The sequence below is a fragment of the Hoplias malabaricus genome, chromosome Y, assembly GCF_029633855.1.
Source record: "Hoplias malabaricus isolate fHopMal1 chromosome Y, fHopMal1.hap1, whole genome shotgun sequence".
In the NCBI taxonomy this organism is placed as follows: domain Eukaryota; kingdom Metazoa; phylum Chordata; class Actinopteri; order Characiformes; family Erythrinidae; genus Hoplias; species Hoplias malabaricus.
In genome coordinates this window covers 39544456-39567271 of record NC_089820.1, presented here as the reverse complement: position 1 = coordinate 39567271, position 22816 = coordinate 39544456, and the positions used below count along the sequence as shown (strand labels likewise).

At 38.4% G+C, this 22816-nt stretch overlaps 4 protein-coding genes across 6 annotated transcripts; 2 read left to right on the top strand and 2 right to left on the bottom strand.

The window, feature by feature from the left end:
- The first annotated feature begins 3520 nt into the window (after positions 1-3520).
- On the top strand, positions 3521-4729 carry LOC136678429 (persephin). The gene is made up of 2 exons (XM_066656482.1): positions 3521-3575; positions 4326-4729. The coding sequence occupies exons 1-2, from the start codon at positions 3521-3523 to the stop codon at positions 4727-4729; spliced, it is 459 nt and encodes a 152-aa protein (XP_066512579.1).
- Positions 4730-5486: 757 nt separating this feature from the next.
- Positions 5487-13655, bottom strand: LOC136678224 (WD repeat domain-containing protein 83). Its single transcript, XM_066656190.1, has 9 exons — positions 13351-13655; positions 12708-12828; positions 11962-12067; positions 11219-11267; positions 10944-11070; positions 8944-9011; positions 8736-8844; positions 6566-6680; positions 5487-5917 (listed from the first exon to the last, which is right to left on the bottom strand). The coding sequence occupies exons 1-9, from the start codon at positions 13451-13453 to the stop codon at positions 5756-5758; spliced, it is 960 nt and encodes a 319-aa protein (XP_066512287.1). The 5' UTR covers positions 13454-13655; the 3' UTR covers positions 5487-5755.
- Positions 13656-15139: 1484 nt separating this feature from the next.
- Positions 15140-22661, bottom strand: sde2 (SDE2 telomere maintenance homolog (S. pombe)). Of its 2 annotated transcripts, none has more exons than XM_066656187.1 (7): positions 22404-22661; positions 19905-20022; positions 19366-19477; positions 18900-19069; positions 17819-17924; positions 16282-16684; positions 15140-15504 (listed from the first exon to the last, which is right to left on the bottom strand). In XM_066656187.1, the coding sequence occupies exons 3-7, from the start codon at positions 19464-19466 to the stop codon at positions 15286-15288; spliced, it is 999 nt and encodes a 332-aa protein (XP_066512284.1). In that variant the 5' UTR covers positions 19467-19477; positions 19905-20022; positions 22404-22661; the 3' UTR covers positions 15140-15285. The 2 variants fall into 2 exon arrangements, with proteins under 2 accessions (XP_066512284.1, XP_066512283.1); XM_066656186.1 differs by lacking the exon at positions 22404-22661 and adding an exon at positions 20832-21263.
- On the top strand, positions 20970-22428 carry mrps28 (mitochondrial ribosomal protein S28). Of its 2 annotated transcripts, none has more exons than XM_066656193.1 (2): positions 20970-21061; positions 21329-22428. In XM_066656193.1, exon 2 carries the CDS (start codon positions 21641-21643, stop codon positions 22205-22207), a length of 567 nt encoding a protein of 188 aa, XP_066512290.1. In that variant the 5' UTR covers positions 20970-21061; positions 21329-21640; the 3' UTR covers positions 22208-22428. The 2 variants fall into 2 exon arrangements, with proteins under 2 accessions (XP_066512290.1, XP_066512291.1); XM_066656194.1 differs by lacking the exon at positions 20970-21061 and adding an exon at positions 21187-21208.
- Positions 22662-22816: the final 155 nt, after the last annotated feature.

Here is a 22816-nt window from a genome sequence, read left to right as displayed (position 1 = left end):
ATAAAGAATGGGATGTCACTCAAGCTGTGGAGGCTGATGATCGAATACTTTTGGTATTTAAAACCCCAAATCAGAAAATGTTGGAAAGGTAATAATTCCAAAACTATGTATGAACAATTAATATGAAAATATGAAGATTTTACCTGTTTTGTCTGGTAAGCTTTATGTCTCTTGTAAACCTACTTCCTTTGCTGCCATTAAAGCCCAAAAGCAGAATCCAAGAAAGGCTTTTTGAAAGCTAAAATGACAAGAGGTTCACCCCCTTTGCCTACAAACATGTAAGAAAAATAGTTTAGTTTGCTATGTTCTTCAAATAAAGATAGAGAGGAATTTGATTTCACTGCCTACAATGCATAATGTAATTTTAAAAATTCAAAGGAATCTTTGTCAGAAAGGCAAGAGCACACACCAAACCTGAATAACTGTGATCTCCAGTCCTTCAAACAGCACTGCATCAAGAACAATACTTCATTTAATTTCAGTATAACCACATGAGCTCAGGATTACTTTGGGAAACATTTATCAAGCACTACAGTATGTCGTTCAGAAGTCTGTTAATATTTTATGAGAAGGAAGGCTTAAGCTAACTGTCTAGAAGTGCCATTGATTTCTCTGAGCTTAGAGGCATCTTGGCTGGACTTCTGCACTGTGCAAACATTTACTATGTTAGTATAAGACAAATCATTATCATAAGTCTTTTTGGGGTTTTTTTCTTGATGTACACGGTGTTATTTAACCAACACAGAAACAGAAGCTGATTTTATTGACAATATTTTTGAGCAACATGATTTCATCCCTAAAATGTAAATTAACCACTAAAAGTTCATACCTACTAAAACGTTGTCAAATGTTACTTTATCACAAACTGTAGATATTGTATGTTCACTAAGTGAGCACACATCAACTGGTGGCGTTGTTTCAATGCATAAACTCAAACTCTCATTTATTTACTCAAAGAAGAGCTGAAATAAACTGTATCACTGAAATCACTGCTTCTATCTTTCTAGACTCTGCAATTAAATCTTCAAGTTAAGATTAGGGTTAGGTTTATGATTAGATTTTGGCTTACAGTCAGGCTTAGACAAAGTTTCAAGTCTGCTTTTTCACTCAGGGTTGGCAGATTCATATCTCTTCATACACACATTTATGAATACTTGGAATAGGCTAATAAAATATGTATGTTTTCAACATATCAGGATGGGTTTAAGGATATTGTAAATGGCTTAATACATATAATCCATTACAATTATAAGTGTGATAGAAGTATATAACTAGTAAAAAAATACCTACATTCTAATATACTTTTAGTATCTTAGATTTAATCTAGTTGTGTACTAAAACTCTTACACATGATATATTCTTAAAATATACTTCTATAAACTAAAACATGGGCCAATACTTACAAGTATATTCCTAGTATTCTGATATTAGTATCCTTTTTTTGGTGAAGGGTCATCAGTGGTGCAATTTGAAATGCAAAATGTAGCAAAACGAGACCCTGTTGCACAATTTAATAACAGTTTGAATAGGACAAAATTAAATGAAAAGCTTCATCACTTGATGTTTTTCAGCCCTTGAATGTCTTTAGTTTAATGAAAAGGTATGACAACATTACAAAGTGATAAATGCCTTACTGTTCGAACATAAATTAGAGTACATTATCAAATATTAGAATTTTATCCTCATGTTTTCCCTTTCTAAAAAATGTTCAAACCATAATGGACCTACAGACATAATTTGTAAAAAATACACTGTAAAACATTCATTCATTATCTGTAACTGCTTATCCAGTTCAGGGATGCGGTGGGTCCAGAGACCACCTGGAATCACTGGGCGCAAGGTGGAAGCACACCCCGGAGGGGGCACCAGTCCTTCACAGGGCAACACACACACATTCACTCACACATACGGACACTTTTGAGTCGCCAATCCACCTACCAACGTGTGTTTTTGGACTGTGGGAGGAAACCGGAGCACCCAGAGGAAACCCACGTAGACACGGGGATAACACACCAATTCCTCACAGACAGTCACCAGGAGTGGGACTTGAACCCACAACCTCCAGGTCCCTAGAGCTGTGTGATTGCCACACTACCTGCTGCGCCACCATGCCACCCCACTGTAAAACATTATTAATTAATTTGAATTTATATAGGGCGGCACAGTGGCGCAGCAGATATAGTGTCGCTGTCACACAGTTCCAGGGTCATGGAGTTGTGAGCTCAAGTGCCGCTCTGGGTGAATGTCTGTGAGAAGTTTGGTGAGCTTTCCCTTGTCCGCAGGATATGTTCCCACAAGTAGGCTCTGGACCCACCACAACCCTGAATTGGATAAGCGGTTATAGACAACGAATGATGAAGTAACATACGTTTAGAAATCTAGGTTAGAGCACAGCTGTAGTTTCCGAATATTATGGAACAACCAGACCTCTCACTGGCTTCTGCTTCCACTGGTAATTCAAGACAATATACTGTGTGTGACAACTGAATTAAAATTAATGTACACAAATTATTAATATATATAAACCATATCATATTTGAAGATCTTGATTAATATCCTCTTTCAGTCCCTAAAAGGGCACGTGTCATTAAATCCAGATCTTATACTACATGTACATTTGTCGATAATAGATACCCTGCAGTTGTGTTGGTTCTGACAGCATGTGGTCAGTCTACAGTCTACCCTCATAAATATTTACTGTGAAAATGGCATTAATACTTACTAATAGAAAGAAAGAAAAAAAAAGATTAAAATCAAATAAATGCCCATGTACACGCCTTTCAGGGCTCTTCCCCTGAGCATAACCATATAAAGCACAGGGAAACGTATGACTGTGCTCTTATCCTACTGCCAGCCAGAAACATTCCATTATTCCTCCAGCATTAGCTATTTAAGGAATGTTGGTAAAAAAAAAATACTGATAAAATCCCCAAAATTTATGCTTGGATTTCAGAAAACAGTCATCATTCTTGGAGTATCAGAAACATGTCTGCCATGGTCTATGTTGTTCTTTTTTTATGACTCGTCCATCTGTACATCCCACTTTCATGGTTTTAACAATGTTAAAATTTCCGGGCCATGTCGCATATGCATGAGAGGACCTTCATAGCCCCAAGATATTAAGCCTTGCATCCAAAGCCTTTCAGATAAACATGAATGTTTTGCCCAGCTCTACATGATTTACCACCATCTCCCATAAGCTCAAGGCCCTGCATTGGAAAACACCTGTGACTGTCAAAAAATTAATAAATAAAATATTTTGTGCCATTTTAATGTACATTTTTTGGAGATCAAACCGGCCTTTGGCTCTAGAATTGATCACCTGCCCTGGCCACAGGTGAGAGGGATGGTGGGGGAGGGAGGGGCAAAAACAAAACCCCTTCCCTGTGCCTCCTCAGATGAGTATATATATGAAAGTCTCCAGAATGCCTCAGCATCATCGACGGACTCGCCCCTATTCGCCATACAAGGAGCAGAATATAGAAAAAAACAAAAGATGAGATCCCTTCTGAAGTTCATAATGCTATTCTTCTGTGTTCAACTAGGAGAGGGACACTGGCTACAGACACTACTGGGTAAGCCAAGAGGTCATGAACTTTGAATTCAGATGAGATGAATTTAATAAGTGTCCTTGCTTTAGAACAGACACTGGTAATCTTTATCACTGGCCTGAATGTGCATGATCCCAGATATGTCATACTGTGATTCTGTCAGTACTAAGTCCTGATTTGTAGTTTATGTTTTTGTAGATAATAAACTGAGTATGGCCATGTAATGCTTAATAATCAAACTGAACTGTATTTTATTTTTTAACAATCACCTGCAATGTTATTAATGGTACGACACAAAGGGATAATGTCCCTTATATATATAACCTATTATATATTCTTACAATGTTACACTTAAAGGAACATTAGTATTTTTACCTTGAAAGTACAACTTCAGTATCTGTGTGATGTTTCACTGACCTTTAATATGAAAACAGAGTCTGTCATTGCTACTCTGGGCCCAGTGTTGCAGAAACTGCACTATGTAACTTGTAGAAGGGTGTAGGAAACCACACCCACCCTCCTCTGAATTTAGTACATTGCTATAAAAATAATTTACACTAGAGGGAAACCCCAAGGAGCAAAAAAATTCAACCTTCCTAGTGTTCCTTTAAGGTACAATCCATCCATTTTAAATGCAATGGATTAAAAACAATGATTTACATACCGTTATAATGTATACAATTCAGCTTAGTTACCAATATTTCATGGAACATTGAACATCATTTATATCTGTGGCCTTAGAAATTTTATTTTGACCTGACCTGTCTGTTTCAGCCTTGAGGGACCAAGGAACCCAGCACCCTGTGGAGCTAAGAGAAGGAAGTGGAGAAGAGCAGGGACATCAGGAGGGTGTGGTTCGGTCACGCCGCAGTGCCGATGCACCATGTGGCCTGCGCTCCATCCTGCTGCAGGTGCGAGACCTGGGCCTGGGATACGACTCTGATGAGATGGTGCTGTTCAAATACTGTGTGGGTGCCTGCCCCCGCCTGCCGTCAAACCACGACCTCACACTGGCAAACCTTCAGCAGAGTGGCACACTGCCACACACTAATACAGTGGGGTACCAAACAACCTGCTGCCGCCCCACTCGCCATGAGGACATGGCCTTCCTTGACAATGCCCACCGCTGGCACAAAGTGGAGAAGCTCTCAGCCTCTGCTTGCAGCTGCATGGGCTAATTGGCTGGGGAGGGTCTGTGATTTGTTGACAAAAATCTCCTCAAACCCTTCCTGAATGGGAGACCAAGAGATGATATATTTCACAGACTGGCTCAGACCGTACATAATTTCAGGTTCCAGAGCAAAAGGTTTGTGTATATGCTTGTTGATTGTATTTGATGAAATTATACATGGGTCATAGTTTTGATAAGGCATGCAGTTTGGTCGCTAATAGGAAAATATTTAGCTCCATTGTAAATCTACATTTTCAGAGAAAACTGCCTTTTTGACCAAAACAGCTTTGACTCTGACTTGTTCTCTTTTGCTAGTTTTGCTTTTGAGGACATCAAAACAATCTTAAGCTTGATCACTGTTCTGTGTTGTGATGGCTATACAAATTGTACATTTAATAGGATTGTGCCAGAAACCTTGACCAGTCTTCAGCAAACAAAATTTGCATTTCAGACTCACTCAGGCTGTACATAACATACAGAAATACATTCCATGTTAATAAGCAACATGTATAATGAAACACTGCAGTTGTATTTTCTGATCTGGTTTACTTTGCTAGAATTGTATTTGGTGAGCTAAAGCATTTTGTAAGAATTAAGACAGCCCTAGAAGTAATAATGTATTTATGTACACTAAATTATTTATTTATCTTTTAAAGATTTTTTTATTTATTGTTAAATATTTCATTTCTCTATGCTGTATATTTGTGTACAGATATTATTAAAACCAGAAATCTTTTACATGCTCAAATCGTTGTTGTGATGAATGGGATTATTAATTCCTCAATACTAGGAAACTTGTCATGTGACAAAACATTTGTTTATATAAGTGATGCTTCAAAACTGTGTCCCCAAACGATAAAACTTACAGTAAATTATTTTATGAGGACCACCTGAAAGCTTTTAAAAGCCTGTTTAAACATGTTTATTCAGTCAGTGTAATACAAAGAGTATAACAATATGTGCATTACTGCAAAAATAAATTTACACAAGTTCTTAGGGTAATGAGTCCAGCTCATCTAATGACACTGACTAGTCATTGGTCAGCCATGATATTTTGCTCCTCTGTGTTCTCTGGCTCTGTCCCCCAAACCTGCACACGCCCCTCCATGGAGGTCAACAGCTGGGGCTCTGTCGGATGGAAGGACAAAGACTGGACAACGGCCTTTCCAACAGGCAGCTTCAGAGTGAGTGATCCCTGGAAGCAGAAAGTGCAATATGACTGATTATTTATATTTAACAGTTGCTAAATGTGTCAGGAAAGAAATTATTGAATATGAGTATAAGTCATTTTCTAATTAAAACAGCATACTAACCACAACATTAAAGTATACACTGTAACTGGGAATTGTTTCAAAATTTTTCAAAAAAATAAGTCTTTTTAACTTTTTAAATGTCTTTTACACAGATCTTACTTTACACATTGCACACTGCTATGTGCAATTACATTATTGTTTACTTGTTGAATTTGACACATTAAGGAAAATAACTGTGAAAAGTTATTGCATGTTGTATTTGTATTCTAACTCTGATTTAACAAAGAAAAAATCTGCAGTATAATTTGCAGAAATATTCCTAATTTATGTTTTCCTTGTAGAGGATGTATTAAATGGTGCTGTGTACATTTACTATCCAATATACTTTTAGTAATATTCAGCAAAATTTCCTCAAGGTGCTGGAAAAATATCAGGTGTTCATACTGAGACCCAGCACTGCAAACAGGAGACAAAGTGGTTTGGGCCAAGAAATACAACACAAAACTCTAAACTAGCATCAAATAGGAGGGAATATTTTGGCAAGTAGTTTAGGTTCTATTGCATCACATGTATCAGTAATACTAACGCACCTCCACCAGGTCCCAGCAGTAGACATGGCCATCCTCTGAGCAGCTCAGCACATGAGTGTCTTTGTTGGATAAACAGCAGTCTAATTTATAGTCTTTATTCTTATGCCCAGTGTACCTGCACAGGAGTAGCAAGCATACACAAAGCTAATAAAATTAGCAATCTAATTATACTAAACCTAAATACTAATGAATTTCCTACGGTAATTCTGGTAAACAGTGAATTAAAACTTAGAGACAATGTAAACTCCAGCCACATACACACAACAGTTGTTTTTCTCCTCAAACATACTGTCCCACTTTAAAAAGACACAGAGCTTCTGAATGTAAACAAAGCAGAGAGACATGCAGTTCCCCACAATTGTAGACATTGCCTTTCAGAGTGTGTAGGCATCATCAATATTGACTGGTTAAGGTGGTAAGTAAGTAAGTAAAATTTATTTATACAGCACTTATCACAGACAACAGTCACAAAGTGCTTTACAAACTAGGTAATCCTACATAATCTAAAATGACCAAACATAAGTCTCCACTGAATCAGCAACTCTTAAAAAGTTTGGTAGCGTATTCCATAATTTAGGAGCAACAACCTCAAATGCTCGATCCCCACTGGTCTTCAGTTGGGAACGCAGACAGAGAACAGATTCGAGTTACTTGACCTAAGGGAGCGCACTGATACGTGTGGATGAAGTAGATTGGCTATATAAAAGGGAGCACCATGTAAAGTTCTATAAGAAAGGGTAAGAATTTTAAACTAAATCCTTTGCTCGAAAGGAAGTCAATGCAGAGATATTAATAATGGTGTTATATGAGATCATCTATTTGGCTTAGTAGGCAAACTAGCTGCACCATTCTGTATTGCCTGCAAGCAGTTACGAGCAGACATGCTAAGTAAGGAGAAGGGTGCATTACAATAATCAATGTGAGATTAAATAAAAGCAGGAATAATCATCTCTAGCTCTGCGTTTGAAACTACAGATCTTAACTTACTAATATTTCTCAGATGAGAGAAACAGAACCTTGTCAGCTGTTTAACGTGTGTCAAACAACAAGGACTGGTCAAATATAACACCTAGAGTGGACAGCAGGAGAAAGAAGCCCAAGAGATTTTTTGATCACAGAAGTCACTTTATTAGGAGTAACAATTAGAACCTCTGCCTTATCAACATTTAGCTGTAAGAAATTCTCAATCATTCAGTCCCTGATACCATCCAGACAGTCAATGAGCCTATGTAAATTCTGGATTTCAGTAGGTTTAAATGAAAGATGAAGCTGGATATCATCAGAAAATAAATGCTAAGCAATATTCAAACTATATGATCTGCCCCAAAAGCAGCATGTAAAGTGAAAATAACAACAGCCCCAGAAACGAACCCTGCAGAACACCACAAGACAGTGGAGCAGAGTCAGAGACAACATTTATAACTGTCACAGCAAAGCTTCTCTCAGTTAAGAGAGTACTCAGAGTTTTTGGGAATTATGAAAATGTGCACTAAAAAATCTGGATGGAAAACGGAAAATTAGAAAAAACAACCAAATATTGCCAAAAGAGATTCACGCTCAAACGAGGTAGAAAATGCAGAATATGGCTAAAGCACAAATGCGCAAAAGGCTGATGAAAGAGCATTTCTCAAATAAATGATGACGTTTCAGCTGGTTTATAAATACTGCGCATGCAACAAAGGGAGCGCCAGAGCCCCATACTGATCCTGTGACCATGGGCTTTTAATGGACTCCCCCAAACTCTCCTTCCTCTTCTCTCCTCTATGAATTTGATGACTTTGTTCTCACACCAGCATCCAAGCTTCTTATTTTAAAGCATGTGTGGAATATAGTTAGACACACAGCAGCACTGAGCAAAAGTCAGAGACACAGCATTTTCCACTCAAAATATTAAGAACAAGTTCTGTGCCACAGAAATGACACAGACACACAACCAAAAAATACTAAATCAAGCTTTTTGATATAAAGTGTGATTTTGACATAAACAACCCACTCAGAGATCTCTCCTTCTTCATTTCTATGACATCCCTGATCACTGTGCCTAAGTCATCTGAAGGACTTATTTTGATTCTGTCGATATTCTTACTCAAAACATAGGCGAACGTTTTGGATAGAAACCCACCTAAAGAAAAAGATAAAGAGAGAGTAAAAGAGTGTTTGGCTGACTTACTCTCCCAACATCTCTCCTGTGTTTTTGTCAAGAAGACGCACTGTGGCGTCCAGACTGGAGCTCAAAGAACATTGGCCATCCTGACTGAAACACACACACGTGATCGGACCTGCATCACACCATAAAGACAAAGACAGAGAAACAAATTAAGGATGATCCAAACCTGCTGTGAGCAGTAAGGTGCACATTTATTATCAGAAACACTCACTGCTGATAAAGTCCACATGCAGCTGACCCATTCGTAGATCATAGCGTCTCAGTCTGCCATCTACAGAACTAACAAACATACAGAGAATATATTCACATCTCAACACCAGAATAGTCCTACTTTAAAACTATGCTAACACATTAAAGGCCATATTCATACAGTATATTAAATCATTTGTAACACAGCTGGTATACTTATTGCTAACACAGGTTGTAGATTATACACACTGAGGTTGTATGAACTCAAAGTAAATTTAACTTCAATTAATTTCAACCACATGCAGTATGCACAGTACACAGGACCAAAGTTCTCAAGGACCAAGGTTCTACAAAAAACAACTCATAAAAGACTAAATGTCACATCCTGGCCCAATCTTGTTTGTTTTCCCCCGCCATGTGGCTCTGTCTGTCTGTTATTGTCCATGTCTCTGCCTTTGTCCTGCCTTTGTCATTTACCCTTGTTATCTGTGTCAGGTGTGTCTTGTTTGTTCATGTATTTAAGTTCCGTTGTTGTCACTTCCTGTTATCGGTCATTTGTTTGATTTGTTTATTGTATTGTTTTGTGTTGTTCTCTTACTCGTTTCATGCCCCAGTCCTGTAGTGTTGTTTCGTGCTCTTTTGCTATGTTCTAAGTCGTGTTTTTCCATATTCCTACTCGTTTTGTTTCCAGTTCCTCGTTTGGTGTTTTCCCTCTAGTTCGTTTGTGTATGTTTTGTTATTTCATTAATAAATTATCTGTGTTGTACCGTGTGCGTCCACCTCCGTTAGTCCGCCCTTCACGTCCCCCTGACATTAAATGTCTGTCCCAAAGCCTAGTGAACTGCCTAAGTAGGTACTGACTACATAGACAGCTGTTTAAGTAGGCAGCATTCTAATGGCCTTCTGTCCTCATGAGGCAGATTATAGAGACGCTCTAGTTAGAGAGCGATTGGTTCACGGCTTGTTCCCATGCACAGCACAAAACCGGTTACCTCAGCAACTAGTTACCTTACCTCAGTGACTAGAGAGGTCTCAGTGTTTCAGTGCAGTGGATTCTATTCTTCCTGCTTTTATCATGATTTTAATTATTTTTGCTCTGGTAGAAGAGTGAAATGGACAGAGGTGGTTCTTGTGTTGCATCATGGGATTACCTTCATGGCAAAAAAAAAGGGTTCCATGCTGCCTTAAAATCTGCCAAAGATATTTAGGAGAGAGCATAATGAGGTATCTAAAAAAAGACAACCTATGTGTTGGGAGCGCACACAGTGTGGCGTAAAATGCTCTCTAGTTAGACAGCTCACTAGGATTTGGAACACTCTCTAAGTGCAAAAGTGCAATATGTGTAACAATGCAAGACATGTACAGTAACAATAAAAAAAAAAAATATTAGGGAGGGGAGACAGTATGATGACAGTATTACTAGGCCATAGAACTGATGAATTATTTTAAACAGTTGATGAATGGGCCAGTCAGAAATGACTGGATATGAACATAGAAGCATTAATTATTTTTTTTTTTAAATAAAAGCTTTGGACAATAGCACACAGAAAATTCTCCAGTGTCAAATCCACACTATTAGTGTTAACTTAACACTGAGAGTGTTAAATTATTACACTTACAGTGTTAATTTAACACTAATAGTGTTGATTTAGCACTAGTGAATTTGCTGTGCATATGAGACTCTGGAGCAACAGCACATAAGTATATATTCCCTGAGCATTGGGCTGTATAGTAGTTGAATTATGTTCTCTACATGGATAAAGCATAATAACATTTTATTGGGCTGAATTAGACAGTTGTTTGTTAAGAGTTATATTTAATGATTCAGAACTAATTCAGAATTATTCCTCATCAATCAGCGCTGAACCATATTAATGTTCATGTGGCTGAATAAACAAAATCTAGAGAACATTCCAACATCTAATGTAAAAGCCTTTTCAAAAGAGCAGAGAATGATACTGCTGTACATATATATGTGTGTGTTTGTGTGTGTATGATAAGTAATACAAGTTTATTCCTCACCCAGTCAGCAGTTCATGTTCAACAACATTCAGACTGCTGACACCATCCCGTGCTTCATCCAGGACCTGAATAGGCTCCATCCTCCTGGATCGTGTGTCCCAGCAACGCACCGTACCATCTATAGAGCCTGAAACAACACATGAAAAATAGCAACTATACACATGCAAGAAAGTCAGTTGTTTCTCAATTGGATACCATAGCAATGTCCAAAGGTGTGAAAAAATAATTAAAGCTGGACACATTTAGAAAGAGGACTGATCACAGGGGAGACTCACCTGAGAGCATCACTGTAGCTTCTTCATTGAATTTCACACTGTTCACTCTCTACATAAGAAAAACAAATGATTCAATATGAGAAAATACAGACGTAGGCCACACTACACAACAAATGTTATTGTTTTGCTACACATATAATTATTTTCAAAGTTAGGTTTGTAATAATTAATGTTTAATTCAGATCTTCAGTTTGTTTTAATATTCATTCATTCATTCATTCATTCATTATCTGTAACCGCTTATCCAATTCAGGGTCCCGGTGGGTCCAGAGCCTACCTGGAATCATTGGGCACAAGGCGGGAGTACACCCTGGAGGGGGCGCCAGTCCTTCACAGGGCAACACAGACACACACACGTTCACTCACACCTACGGACACTTTTGAGTCACCAATCCACCTACCAACGTGTGTTTTTGGACTGTGGGAGGAAACCGGACACGGGGAGAACACACCAACTCCTCACAGACAGTCACCCGGAGTGGGAATCGAACCCACAACCTCCAGGTCCCTGGAGCTGTGTGACTGCGACACTACCTGCTGCGCACACAGCATATTATGAACTGATAATATCATCACAAATTTCTGCTAACAAAACCCCACTTTACAGCTCAACAAAACTCAAGGACACAACTTCTCATTCACTTTATCTAAAAGATTAAATTTGCAATACTTTGCATTAATAGTATTGTGCTGAGAGTCGGAAACTGAAGGAAGGCCAAAGTACACTAGTAGACTCTTCCTACCCCTGCGTGTCCGCGAAGTTTGCGTGTGACCTGCCCAGTCGCAACATCCCACAGGATCACAGTCTTGTCTGAGCTGCAGGAGCACAGCTGGCTGTTATCATATGAGCTGGAAGAACAGAAGAGCCAACCATTAAATCTTTAAAATAAAAGTAGGTCTAGATAAATATACTATACTTTTAAAAGTATATGAAGAAAGGCTCATCCAATATTTCTTACAAAATGAATGGGCTTAACAATGTGTCACTCTTAGCAGCAGTAACAGCTTCTACATATCTTCGGGATGCTTTAAACTAAATGTTGGAACATTTCTTTAAGGATTTGATTGCATTTAGACACAAGACTTTTTAACATTATATACACACAAACATTCTTGAGATCAGGGGCTGGATGCTGGACGATTAGTTCTGGAATATACTTCCACTGCAGCTCATTATTAAAGTATTGGTTGGAGCTCTATAACTGCAAAGAACACAGTTCTGTCTTCAAAATTTACTTGTCCCCATGTTGACATTGGGCACACATTATAATAGCTTAACTGTCTCATATAGAAAGCTATATATGATATATGATACTACTGCACTAGTACCAAAACTTTTTTTTTTTTTTTTGCTACTTTATAAACAAATATAACAAACACTCCAAGAAAAGCAATGAGAACGGCTCATGAGTATAGAATTTTATTCGTATTTCTTATTGTTATTATTTTATTTTTTTAAACAAACAGAATGGATTCAGAAAGTATGTACCCATCAACATCCAACACTTCATAGCCATGGCCAGTGTAGGTTTTTAACAGCGTGCCTCTGCTCACACTCCACAACTTCAGGCTTTTGTCACTGCCACAAGTCAGAAAGTAGTTGCCATCAGCTGAAAAGTAAAGTTTTTTTTTGTTAGAATATTGACTTGTACTGAGTGCTTAGGTAGGTACTGTTTCTCAGTTATATTTAAATATAAGTCACCCACAGCTTATATCATATTACTAGTTCCAATTGCTTAGTTACTAGAACTTCAAATTCTGACAGGGTAAATTAAACATGGTACAGGCAAGTGCAGTTTTAAAAGACTTGCTCAAGGACTCTTACTGGCAGTATGTTCCTGCCTAAGCTGGGAACTGGACCCTAGTCTGCAATTATTTTTTTTATATTACATTGCAGAGAATATACTTAAACATTTGGAAAGCGATAAATGTGCCAAGGATTACTGTATTCATCACTAACGAAAATCGTTAATATTAACAAAATCAACAGTTCTAGCATTTTTAGCTTATAGTCTCAAATACTGTGGGCCATTTAAAACAAAGTCGACTCATATTTGAGAAAAGGAGATTTTATTAAGTGAACTTTTTCTCTAGGAAGATATTTGAACCATAGAGGTCTTTGTGGTGTTTACCGTTAAACCGCACTGCCCTCACGGCGCCCTGCTGACACTCTACCGTCCGGAGCACAACCCGGGGGAGTTGGGGTGGCTGCGGCCGCGGAGCCGGGAAAGACATGGGGTTGAAAGCACGCAAATAACCGGCTGTTTCTGTTTGCACTGCACTTTAGACACGTTCGAATAAAAACGTTTTATCGACACTTAGTTTACTCTCGTTTCAGCTACTATTTAAATCTCTGAAATACACAAAAATAACGCTTTAAAATTCCAAAAAATACTGTCCTGGGATGTCACTTCATACTTTCAACGGCCATTTTGAAAATGACTTTAGACAAGTCTTATTTTAGTCTTTACTGACCTCTGCTGACGCGGAGGATAAACCAGACAGAACTCATCTACGGTTTTGACAGAGTTTTATATTATTGCTGTAAGGTAACTTATTAAGCAACCAATACAATGGAAAATATGTTTACTATCATTTTAACATGTCAAGGTTTATTTATTAACTTTTTAAATGCATTCTAGAAGACGTATCCTGAGCAAAATAATCAGGCATAAGTGGCATGGCTGAGAATTTCAGCACACTGCGGTGTTACGAAAACAGACTTGAAGAGGTAAATTCAGATGACCAACATTTCTTAAATCACAAATATGAATACAAATCAACTTACAGGGTGGGATTTTCAAGCTGAGTCATTTTGCAAATAAAATAATTACAAGATAAACACACATGAATATCACCAGAATGTAATTAAACTGATTTTTTTTAAATGAATGCAGTCTTTCTGAGTTGGGGGCATGTATGTCATGGTGCAAAAACTCTAAAAAGGGGAAAGGTGTAGGCACCTTTTGTTCCCCAATCAAACGCCAATTGAATGATTTTAATGTTTTTCACAAAACTCTTTGAAATTTAAATTCAAAACTCTAATTATGAATGTCTGAGGAGGGCTTGAAGACAGCACAAGTGGCAGCAGGGACTGATTACACACACACACACACATTATATATATATATATATATTTATAAACCGACACATTTTATGATGTAGGCCGAAATTGAGCTTCCCCTCCTTGAAAGACCAGCATCCGCCACTGAGATATATATATATATATATCAATGAGCAAATCAGCGACCCTTTTGGTGTAAAGATCTGTGGCACAAGTATGTAATAATTGACACAAGTATGATGAGGTACCATGTGTTACTTGTGAGACACATTCATTATTATGGTGTTCTGTCTGGTATTATTTGCATTAAGCAGCATAAAAATTCTTCCATATGATTAAAACTGGTGTCCAAATAGTTGAACCTGATTTTCTATTTGCTTTCCTGGATGTTGCCTAATCTAGTAACAATCCAAAGCTACATACCAGTAAATTTTCTTAGTGAGGCTTTGAGCTACAGAGCAGGTGAAATTCAAGAACTGCTTTTCAATTATTCAGATGCAGCAAGAGGTTGAGAAAAACTTGAGTATATAATGTATAGATAAAATATATATTAATTCTGCAGTGGCAAGATAACTGTCAGGTACACAAACTACTACTAGAATCACACTCTACTCTCTTTACTCCACAGAATTTTTATATAATAAAAAACCTCCACAAACTTCCTAGAAATGTGCATTTTTACTTTACTAAATGAAATGTACAAAAGAAAGAAAAATCCACACACATCTAATCCAGCTAACATTTACTGAATATTTTATTTACTGACTGACTATACCCCTTTAATCAAGCAAGATTTAAGCAAGATTCCCTTTGGAATGCGGAATGAATTCACCATTCATTATGAATTTATTTTAATATTTTTATTATAAAATTATGACTATTGCATGAAATACAAAAACCCTTTCTTATGGGATATTTAAGAGGCCTACATTAAACTATATGTGAAGAACCACATGATACATCACCACATAACAGAAGTGAGGCTTAAAATAGTCAGTTCTTGCTATTTTTTCTTGCCCTTGCTGGGTTTGGCCAAGAATGCAGGATCAATCTGTTCTGGATTCAGGCCTCTGACTGAGAAGAGACGAGCAGCTCGTTCCTGTAGAGTTCCTCCACATTTCATCCCCCTCTGCAGGAGTTCAGCCTTAAGACGCTCCAAACCTAGCACCTCCAGATCCTCCACACAATTCACAGAAAGCAGATTCAAGTCTCCCTCTGTTTGCTGTGAGAAGGATAGCGAAAAAGAGGAGAGAAATAAAAATAGAATGAGAGAATGTAACCATCAGTAAAAATGTTACACACACGCGCCGTAAAAGCCTACACCTAAAAGCTTAAATTATATGTTGATTTTCCCTGCCCCAAAATATGTCTGACATCTGAAATTTGCTACTTTAGATTTGCACTGGAGCTACAGGAGCAATAAGGGATGCTTATGCCTTACTACACACACTATAGATCCAAACTTTGAAGACACATGTATAATTGGTGTATAAGATAAGGTGCATCCATTGCTGACGCAGACATTTAGTTGTACAATTGCTGGAAAAACTACACAAGGCAAGCTTTAGCTAAAATGGTATAAAGCCCCAACCATCATTTGGATGTGAAGCAAAGGAACAGTGTTCACTGGAGTAAAGGAGCATCATCCAATATTATTTGAATGAGATTAAGTGGTCTTTGTGATTCAGCAAAAAACAACCAACATCAACACCTGACCTCATTAAATGTTTGTGGCTGAATGGCATCCAGTCATCACAGCAATGTTCCAAAATATAGTGTCAAGTTACCTACTATCAGAGCAGCACATTTCTCTTTCCTTTTGTCCATATAGTGTATATTAGCCTCACATAGCTCCAATGCAACACTGAAAATGCAGTCACTGGTTAAGCACAAATTTATTTAAATAAAAAAAAATTAAATTACCAACTTGACAAACAACAATCTATTGGCTAATTGTCTACAAAAAACACAGACTGTGTGTAATATAAGGTGATTTTACCACTGTTTCTATTGGTTGTTTAACTATGTTGTCAGCTGGACAGCTTTGGCTCTCTCCCATGTCCTCTGTCTTTGTGACAATGGACTTCTCAGTTTCCTGTCCATTGCTATTGTTCTGGGTGTTTGCTTCAACTGTGGGTTGTTCTTCCTCTGCTTCTTTTTCCTCGCTATGCTGGGGCAAGCAGGGTGCTGGGCTACTACTGGAACTGCTGCAGCTTGGCTGTGCCTGAACCTCAGACATCTCACTCTCTCTGCTGGTAACTGCTGGTACAACAGCTGGCTGAGTGCAACAGGAAGCCCCAGAGGTGCAGGCTGAGGCTGAAGAGAAGAAACAAGCCTGAACTTCACCTTCATCACTGTCTGTATCTGAACTGTCCATGTTGTCCAGGCCCTCGAGACCAGTCCTGGGGGATTCCGAAATATTACATTAGCTGTTGCAATATTTGTCTCAATCTAACAGGACCAAACTATTCACACTGATCAAGATTCACATAATTTCTCAAACATTTGTTTCTGCTCAAGTCAGAATTATTACTACTACTACTACTATTAACATCCATTTTTATCATCATCTTTAAAAAATTCTAATCTGGCCAAGACAAGCTGACAACAAATATACTTTATATCAATTAGAACGTTGTAAGACCAATCACTTTAAGATGTTGTCTGAAAGCATTTTTACATTGATACAAGTTCTGAAGTGCTATTTTCTTTTGTGCATGTATGTTTATAATGTGATGACTGCAGTCACTGTGTTTTTCCAGCTCTTTATCCACACAACCACACACTTGAAGGATAGATATGTGAAAATCGAAATCTCTATACTGAACTGTTTAAAAATCAGATAATGACTAATTTGGGGCGGCATGGTGGTGCAGAAGGTAGTGTCGCAGTCACACAGCTCCAGGGGCCTGGAGGTTGTGGGTTCAATTCCCGCTCCAGGTGACTGTCTGTGAGGAGTTGGTGTGTTGTCCGCCAGGTGCTCTGCTTTCTTCCCACAGTCCAAAAATACAGGTTTGTAGATGGATTGGTGACTCAAAAGTGTCTGTAGGTGTGAGTGAATGTGTGTATGTGTGTGTCTGCGTTGCCCTGTGAAGGACTGGCACCCCCTCCAGGGTGTATTCCCGCCTTGTGCCCAATGATTCCAGGTAGGCTCTGGACCCACTGCGACCCTGAACTGGATACGCGGTTACAGATAATGAATGAATAATGACTAATTTGATCAATATTGTAGAATGTCATGTAGAATAACTACTGAAATCTAACAATGAATATATTATTGGTGTGTACATTAACACTCACTTGTGCCACAAGATAGCTTAACAGGCACTATTATTATGTAACAGCTATTTACTTTATCAATTTGATAGCGGTCATGTTCAGACAAAAATTGGTGAGGATCAGATCATAAACCTGATGGATCAGACTTTGTTCTGGAATGCTTTTGATTAAAAGAATCTCTTCAATAAAAAAAACTGCTGGATGATAAAACTTCATGAACATACTTCAATACCATGAATAATTACATATTTATTTACCAGAAGCATTTTTTCTTTGTAGGTGAATTTTCACTTTTCTTTGCTGGACGTTTGCGACTAGGTCCTTCCTCAGCCTGCACCAGTCCACTGGAGGATGCCTGCATACCTGTAACAAAAGAACCCAGTTTTAGTTCTGCCCTTCTATATCGGGTGCATTTTTGGAAAATAGGGGATTAGGGAAGGGCTCAAAGTATATTTAGATATTAATTTTATCTCCTTTAAAATTAATAATAATAAAAAAAGAGACTGCAATAAAGAAAGTACATCACTATACTATCACTATTATCAGCTTGAAATGTGTTTACATTTTACTGATTATGTGTAGTGAGCAAGCCCAAAATGGAGTATTTCTTTTACCGATCTTTCAGTCCAGCTTTGGTCACTCCTGGTTTGCAAGGTGACACAAACTACACATCTCTAGTAGTGATTACACCAAAATTATTATTCTAGACAGAATAGACAGAAGTTACATTCTGGCCTTGTAATAATTACTACATTTTGTGTGACTTAAAACTAGGTATATCCCTCGTTTCCAATGTAATGCAGGACTGTCATGATGCAATGTCAAGGATCTGTATTGGGGCCAATAAAATAATTTTATAAATGATCCGTATCTGCTTTGATGACAAGTCAGTGATGACACAGGTGTAATAAAAAGGCTGGACACTGCTAAAACGTCCACAATATGAAAAGTGTTAAATTGGAGAACAAAACTAGTCCAACAGCACTTTCATTTTGAGAGTTCTAGTTTTACTAATGCAATTATGCACTAAGATGAACACAAGTAATTTGTAGAAACTCTGTTTACTTTGATATTTTGTAAAAGTATTTTGTATCTTGGATGGAGGCATTTTTTTTTCTTAATGCAGTGCAGAGATATTTTGTTGTCAATCATTGGATTGGTTTTAATAACTAATGTACTTAAAGTGTGCACACTGCAACAGTTTTTTTTTTAGAATATAGGCAATCAATATTGGAACATACTCAATATTAAATGACTCAGATCTGGATCAGGGGCAAAACCACTTGATCAGGAACTCCTATGTGTAACTGGAACTTAATGTAGACTACAGAAACAAACCTTTCAATACAGAATCCTCCAATCTTTCAGAGAGGTCATGGCACTGCTGTTCATAGTCTGCATCTGTGAAATAATGTTTGGGTTCAGCCAGTTTCCTCTGAATGCGCTCCAAGCGCCGCTGCTCCTTCTCTGCTTCTCGCTCTGCCTGCTTCTTTAGCCAATCTGCCATCCTGCCCAAATACAAACACAAAAACAAAACATTACTGTATGGCTTCAGCCATCACCAACTTTAAGCTCCTACTTTCATTTTCAAATGCATTCCTAAAATGTTTTTAAAAAATTAACATCCCCAGTTGTATATAATGTTATACTAATATACCAGTGAGAAAAAGATCATATTCTATATACTAAACCTAAAACTATTTAGACTTCATATATTACATGCCCCTGGAATAAGATGCTATCCCATATTACCCCATATTAAAACAAGAGCTTAGAGAAAGCCATAAAGATATTATGCACTTACTCTTTTTCATGATTGACATCTCGAAGTCTCCGGCCACTCAGATCCCTACAAGCCTCGCGGTTGGTGGTCTTCTCAATCTGAGCCCCAAGAGCCCTCAGCATAGAGCCAAAACCTGTCACAGGGACAGAAAATCAGCAAAGTGAGCAGAGAAATATTAAAAAGGAGCAATAATTAATTTATAACACCAAAAAGAAGCACAAAATATTTAAGTGATTAATTTTTACATGTATATTAACTCTAAAGTAAAGCTCACATAATATATGAATATATAAAAATACATAAAACACATTTTGTAGACCCTGAATGAAGGGTCCCAGACTTTGGAATGAAAGTGTTTAATCAAATAAGTGTTTAGTATGATATCTCTGTCACATCCAGGTTTATGATTTCAGAGCACATAGTGTTTGGTTGTTTCTGACGGGTCAATGGTGTTAAGAAATATTAAAATATTAAAAACTGCAGCTCTTGCAAACAGGGACTTCAATAAAATGATTTTACTTTAACAATGAAGTGAAAACTATGTTATAAGTGTACATTACCCCCTTTGCCACCACAAAGACGAGGCTCCACACGATACAGAGCTCCAGCCTGGAGTTCATAATCGTCATTTTGTATATGTCCATTGTTCTTCACATAGAAATCTGAGGACAGGAAACCCTAAAAGAAAACCGAAAATGACTTGTTTAGGGTGGCAACTACTATCCACACTGTTCTAAAAGGTATTCTTAAAAAAAAGTAAGTACCCCTAGTTGATGCCTAGCACCGGATATTGTGATATTAGGGCCATGTGCAGCTGTTCAGTATTTAGTGCTTTAGTGTCCCCTTGTCACTAGAGCTGGACAATAATTCAATATCTATAAATATCACAATATAAAATGTTTAAATACACATTTACAGCATCTGTCACTGACTGATGTTCATTACAAGGTGCTGCCATTGGTTCAGTGCACTCAATTTTAATGTTAGTTTAAAAATATTTATATTGACAAAGGAAAGAAGTTTTTGTTTGATAGTTGTGTCACGTTACTTTGAGTTCTTGTTAGTTTTTCTGTGGCTTTTTTTTCCATGTTGATATCGGAATGCATTGACCGAAATTAAGAAATATATTGTGATATAAATTTCACATTGTCCAGCTCTACTTGCCTCATTCTGTTGGCAATAGGTGAACGACGGGTGTACCTTTGTACCTTATTTGCGGAAGACGAATTTTCCTTTCTTTGCTGCTGAAACTGCCCTTATTCGAATTTTTCGATCCACATTAAATGATGAAACGGATAGCTAACGTACACTTAAAGTGGAACAGGAAACAACGAATAAGAACCAACAGCATCAGCGTCCCTAGATTTCCTCAGAAATTTTACGGTAAAAATATCATTTAAAATTTTTCAGAAAATTACAACTCCTTATAATGTGACACCGAATCAAGCACAGAGAAAATACTTATAAAGTGACAAAATGTTACTTACGTCTTTAGAGGACAGTAGTCCTATTAGCTCCCTGACCGTGGAGCCGTGTTCCATAGTAAGGTTAACAAACCGAAAAGAGGGAGAAACCACTATAATATCCATGTTCTTTATTGTTTAGTCGAAGTCCAAATTCACACCGTCTGCATTCAGCGACGTTTACACAACGCATACGCGCGTCACTACGGTAGCCGAAGAGCAAAGGGACCGTTTAATGCGAAAGCGAAAAGCAGGTAGGCTCTGTTCTAATTCTTGCGCTAAGGTCCTCTTTAAATATACTTTCGTGACGCTGTCCATTGAAAAATATGTGATCTGTCCCAATTCTTGGCGAATACCAGCTACTTATTAGAACCCTTCTTTTTCAAATACAAAACGCCAAGGTAGTTTCTTCGAGGAAGAATATAAAAATTTACATCACCTGTAATTCAATATTATTAGTATTTTGGTTGTTTTAATACATTTTACCATGCTTTTTTGTACTTTTTGTCTGAAAACTACAGAAGAAACCTGGCAGCCCTGATTGGAAGCTACAGAAGCAAATTAGCAAACCTGACAGGAAACTCCAAGCTGGCAATTTTGTAGTTTGAATGATATAAACGGATAGTGCCAAGTGGGCAAAGAATTTATGTGTGTGTTTAGTTTTATTGTGACTGGACAACACACATGCACTCATAACAAATTAGCCAAAACTCTTGCTTAAAGAATGGCGTAATCTGTACTGTACTATAGGTGGCAGTAATAGCCCCGTGCTTCGGGAGGGTGACTCCGCTGACGAAGACCTAGTGGTTCAACGGTTTGCTTTAAAGAGCAGCATGGCGTGTTTTTGTCACAAGGTTGTGAGTGCAGTACGACACCGACTTTTTATAAACGCCTTTAAGCCTACGACTTTAACGCCGCGGAGATCCTGCAACTCCGAGTCGGGAGAAACACAAGAGAAGCCGCCACCACCGAGGACAGGATTCGCCGCTGCGTATGAGCAGCACTCGGAGCTGGATCTCCAGCAGGAATCCCTGACCCGACACCGCCCCCGGTCTTCCGCCGTGCCACGAGGCTCCTCTCCCGGATCCACCGACTCCTTTGCCGCACTGCTGCGCCGCTCGCCTCTCATGCAGATGGGCCCAGCAGAGGACAAAATCGTGATCGGTCGGATAGTGCGTGTGGTAGGGGACGATCTGTACATCGATTTCGGCGGGAAGTTTCCGTGCGTGTGCCGGCGGCCCGCGACGGACGGAGTGCGGTTCCGACGCGGCAGCAGCGTCAGGCTCCGGCTCCGGGACCTGGAGCTCAGCGCGCGCTTCCTGGGCTCCGCCGTCGACACCACGCTGCTGGAGGCGGACGCGATGCTGCTGGGGCTTGTGGAAGAAAAAGCCAAGGAATAGCGACGCTCTCTAACTGATAATATGCTGCAGGAACATGTGAACAAATAGGGGCCCAAGCATTCTTGGACAGATAAGCCAAGTCTATTTTGCTTAAATAAATAAATAAATAAATAAATAAATAACTTTTTGTTGTTGTAGCAGAACAAGTGGAATCAACGTCACACGTTTCCATTCAGTTTTAAGTTTGAGCCATTACCTTGTGTGACTACCTGTAAGGAGTTTGGTGTGTTCTCCCTGTGTCAGTATGGGTTTCTTCTGGGTGCTCTGATTTCATCCCACAGTCCAGAAACACATGTTGGAGGATTGGCTACTCATTTGTGTGAGTGACTGGGGAGTATGTGATGCCCAATGATGGACTGATACCACGCATAGGGTGTGCTCCTGTCTTCCTGTTTTGTGCACAGTAATTCTGTGTGGGATCCAGCTACACTACGACCCTGGGCTGGATATGATCTTATAGACAATGAATGTTTGTTAGATTGGACTAACATATACAAAACACATCAGTGCCATGTTATGATTAATATCAACTTTATTAGGAAAATAATTGTTTCATCAGCTGTTATTTTTCAGATCCCTAGATCCAAATGGACATTTTAAGTGAAACTC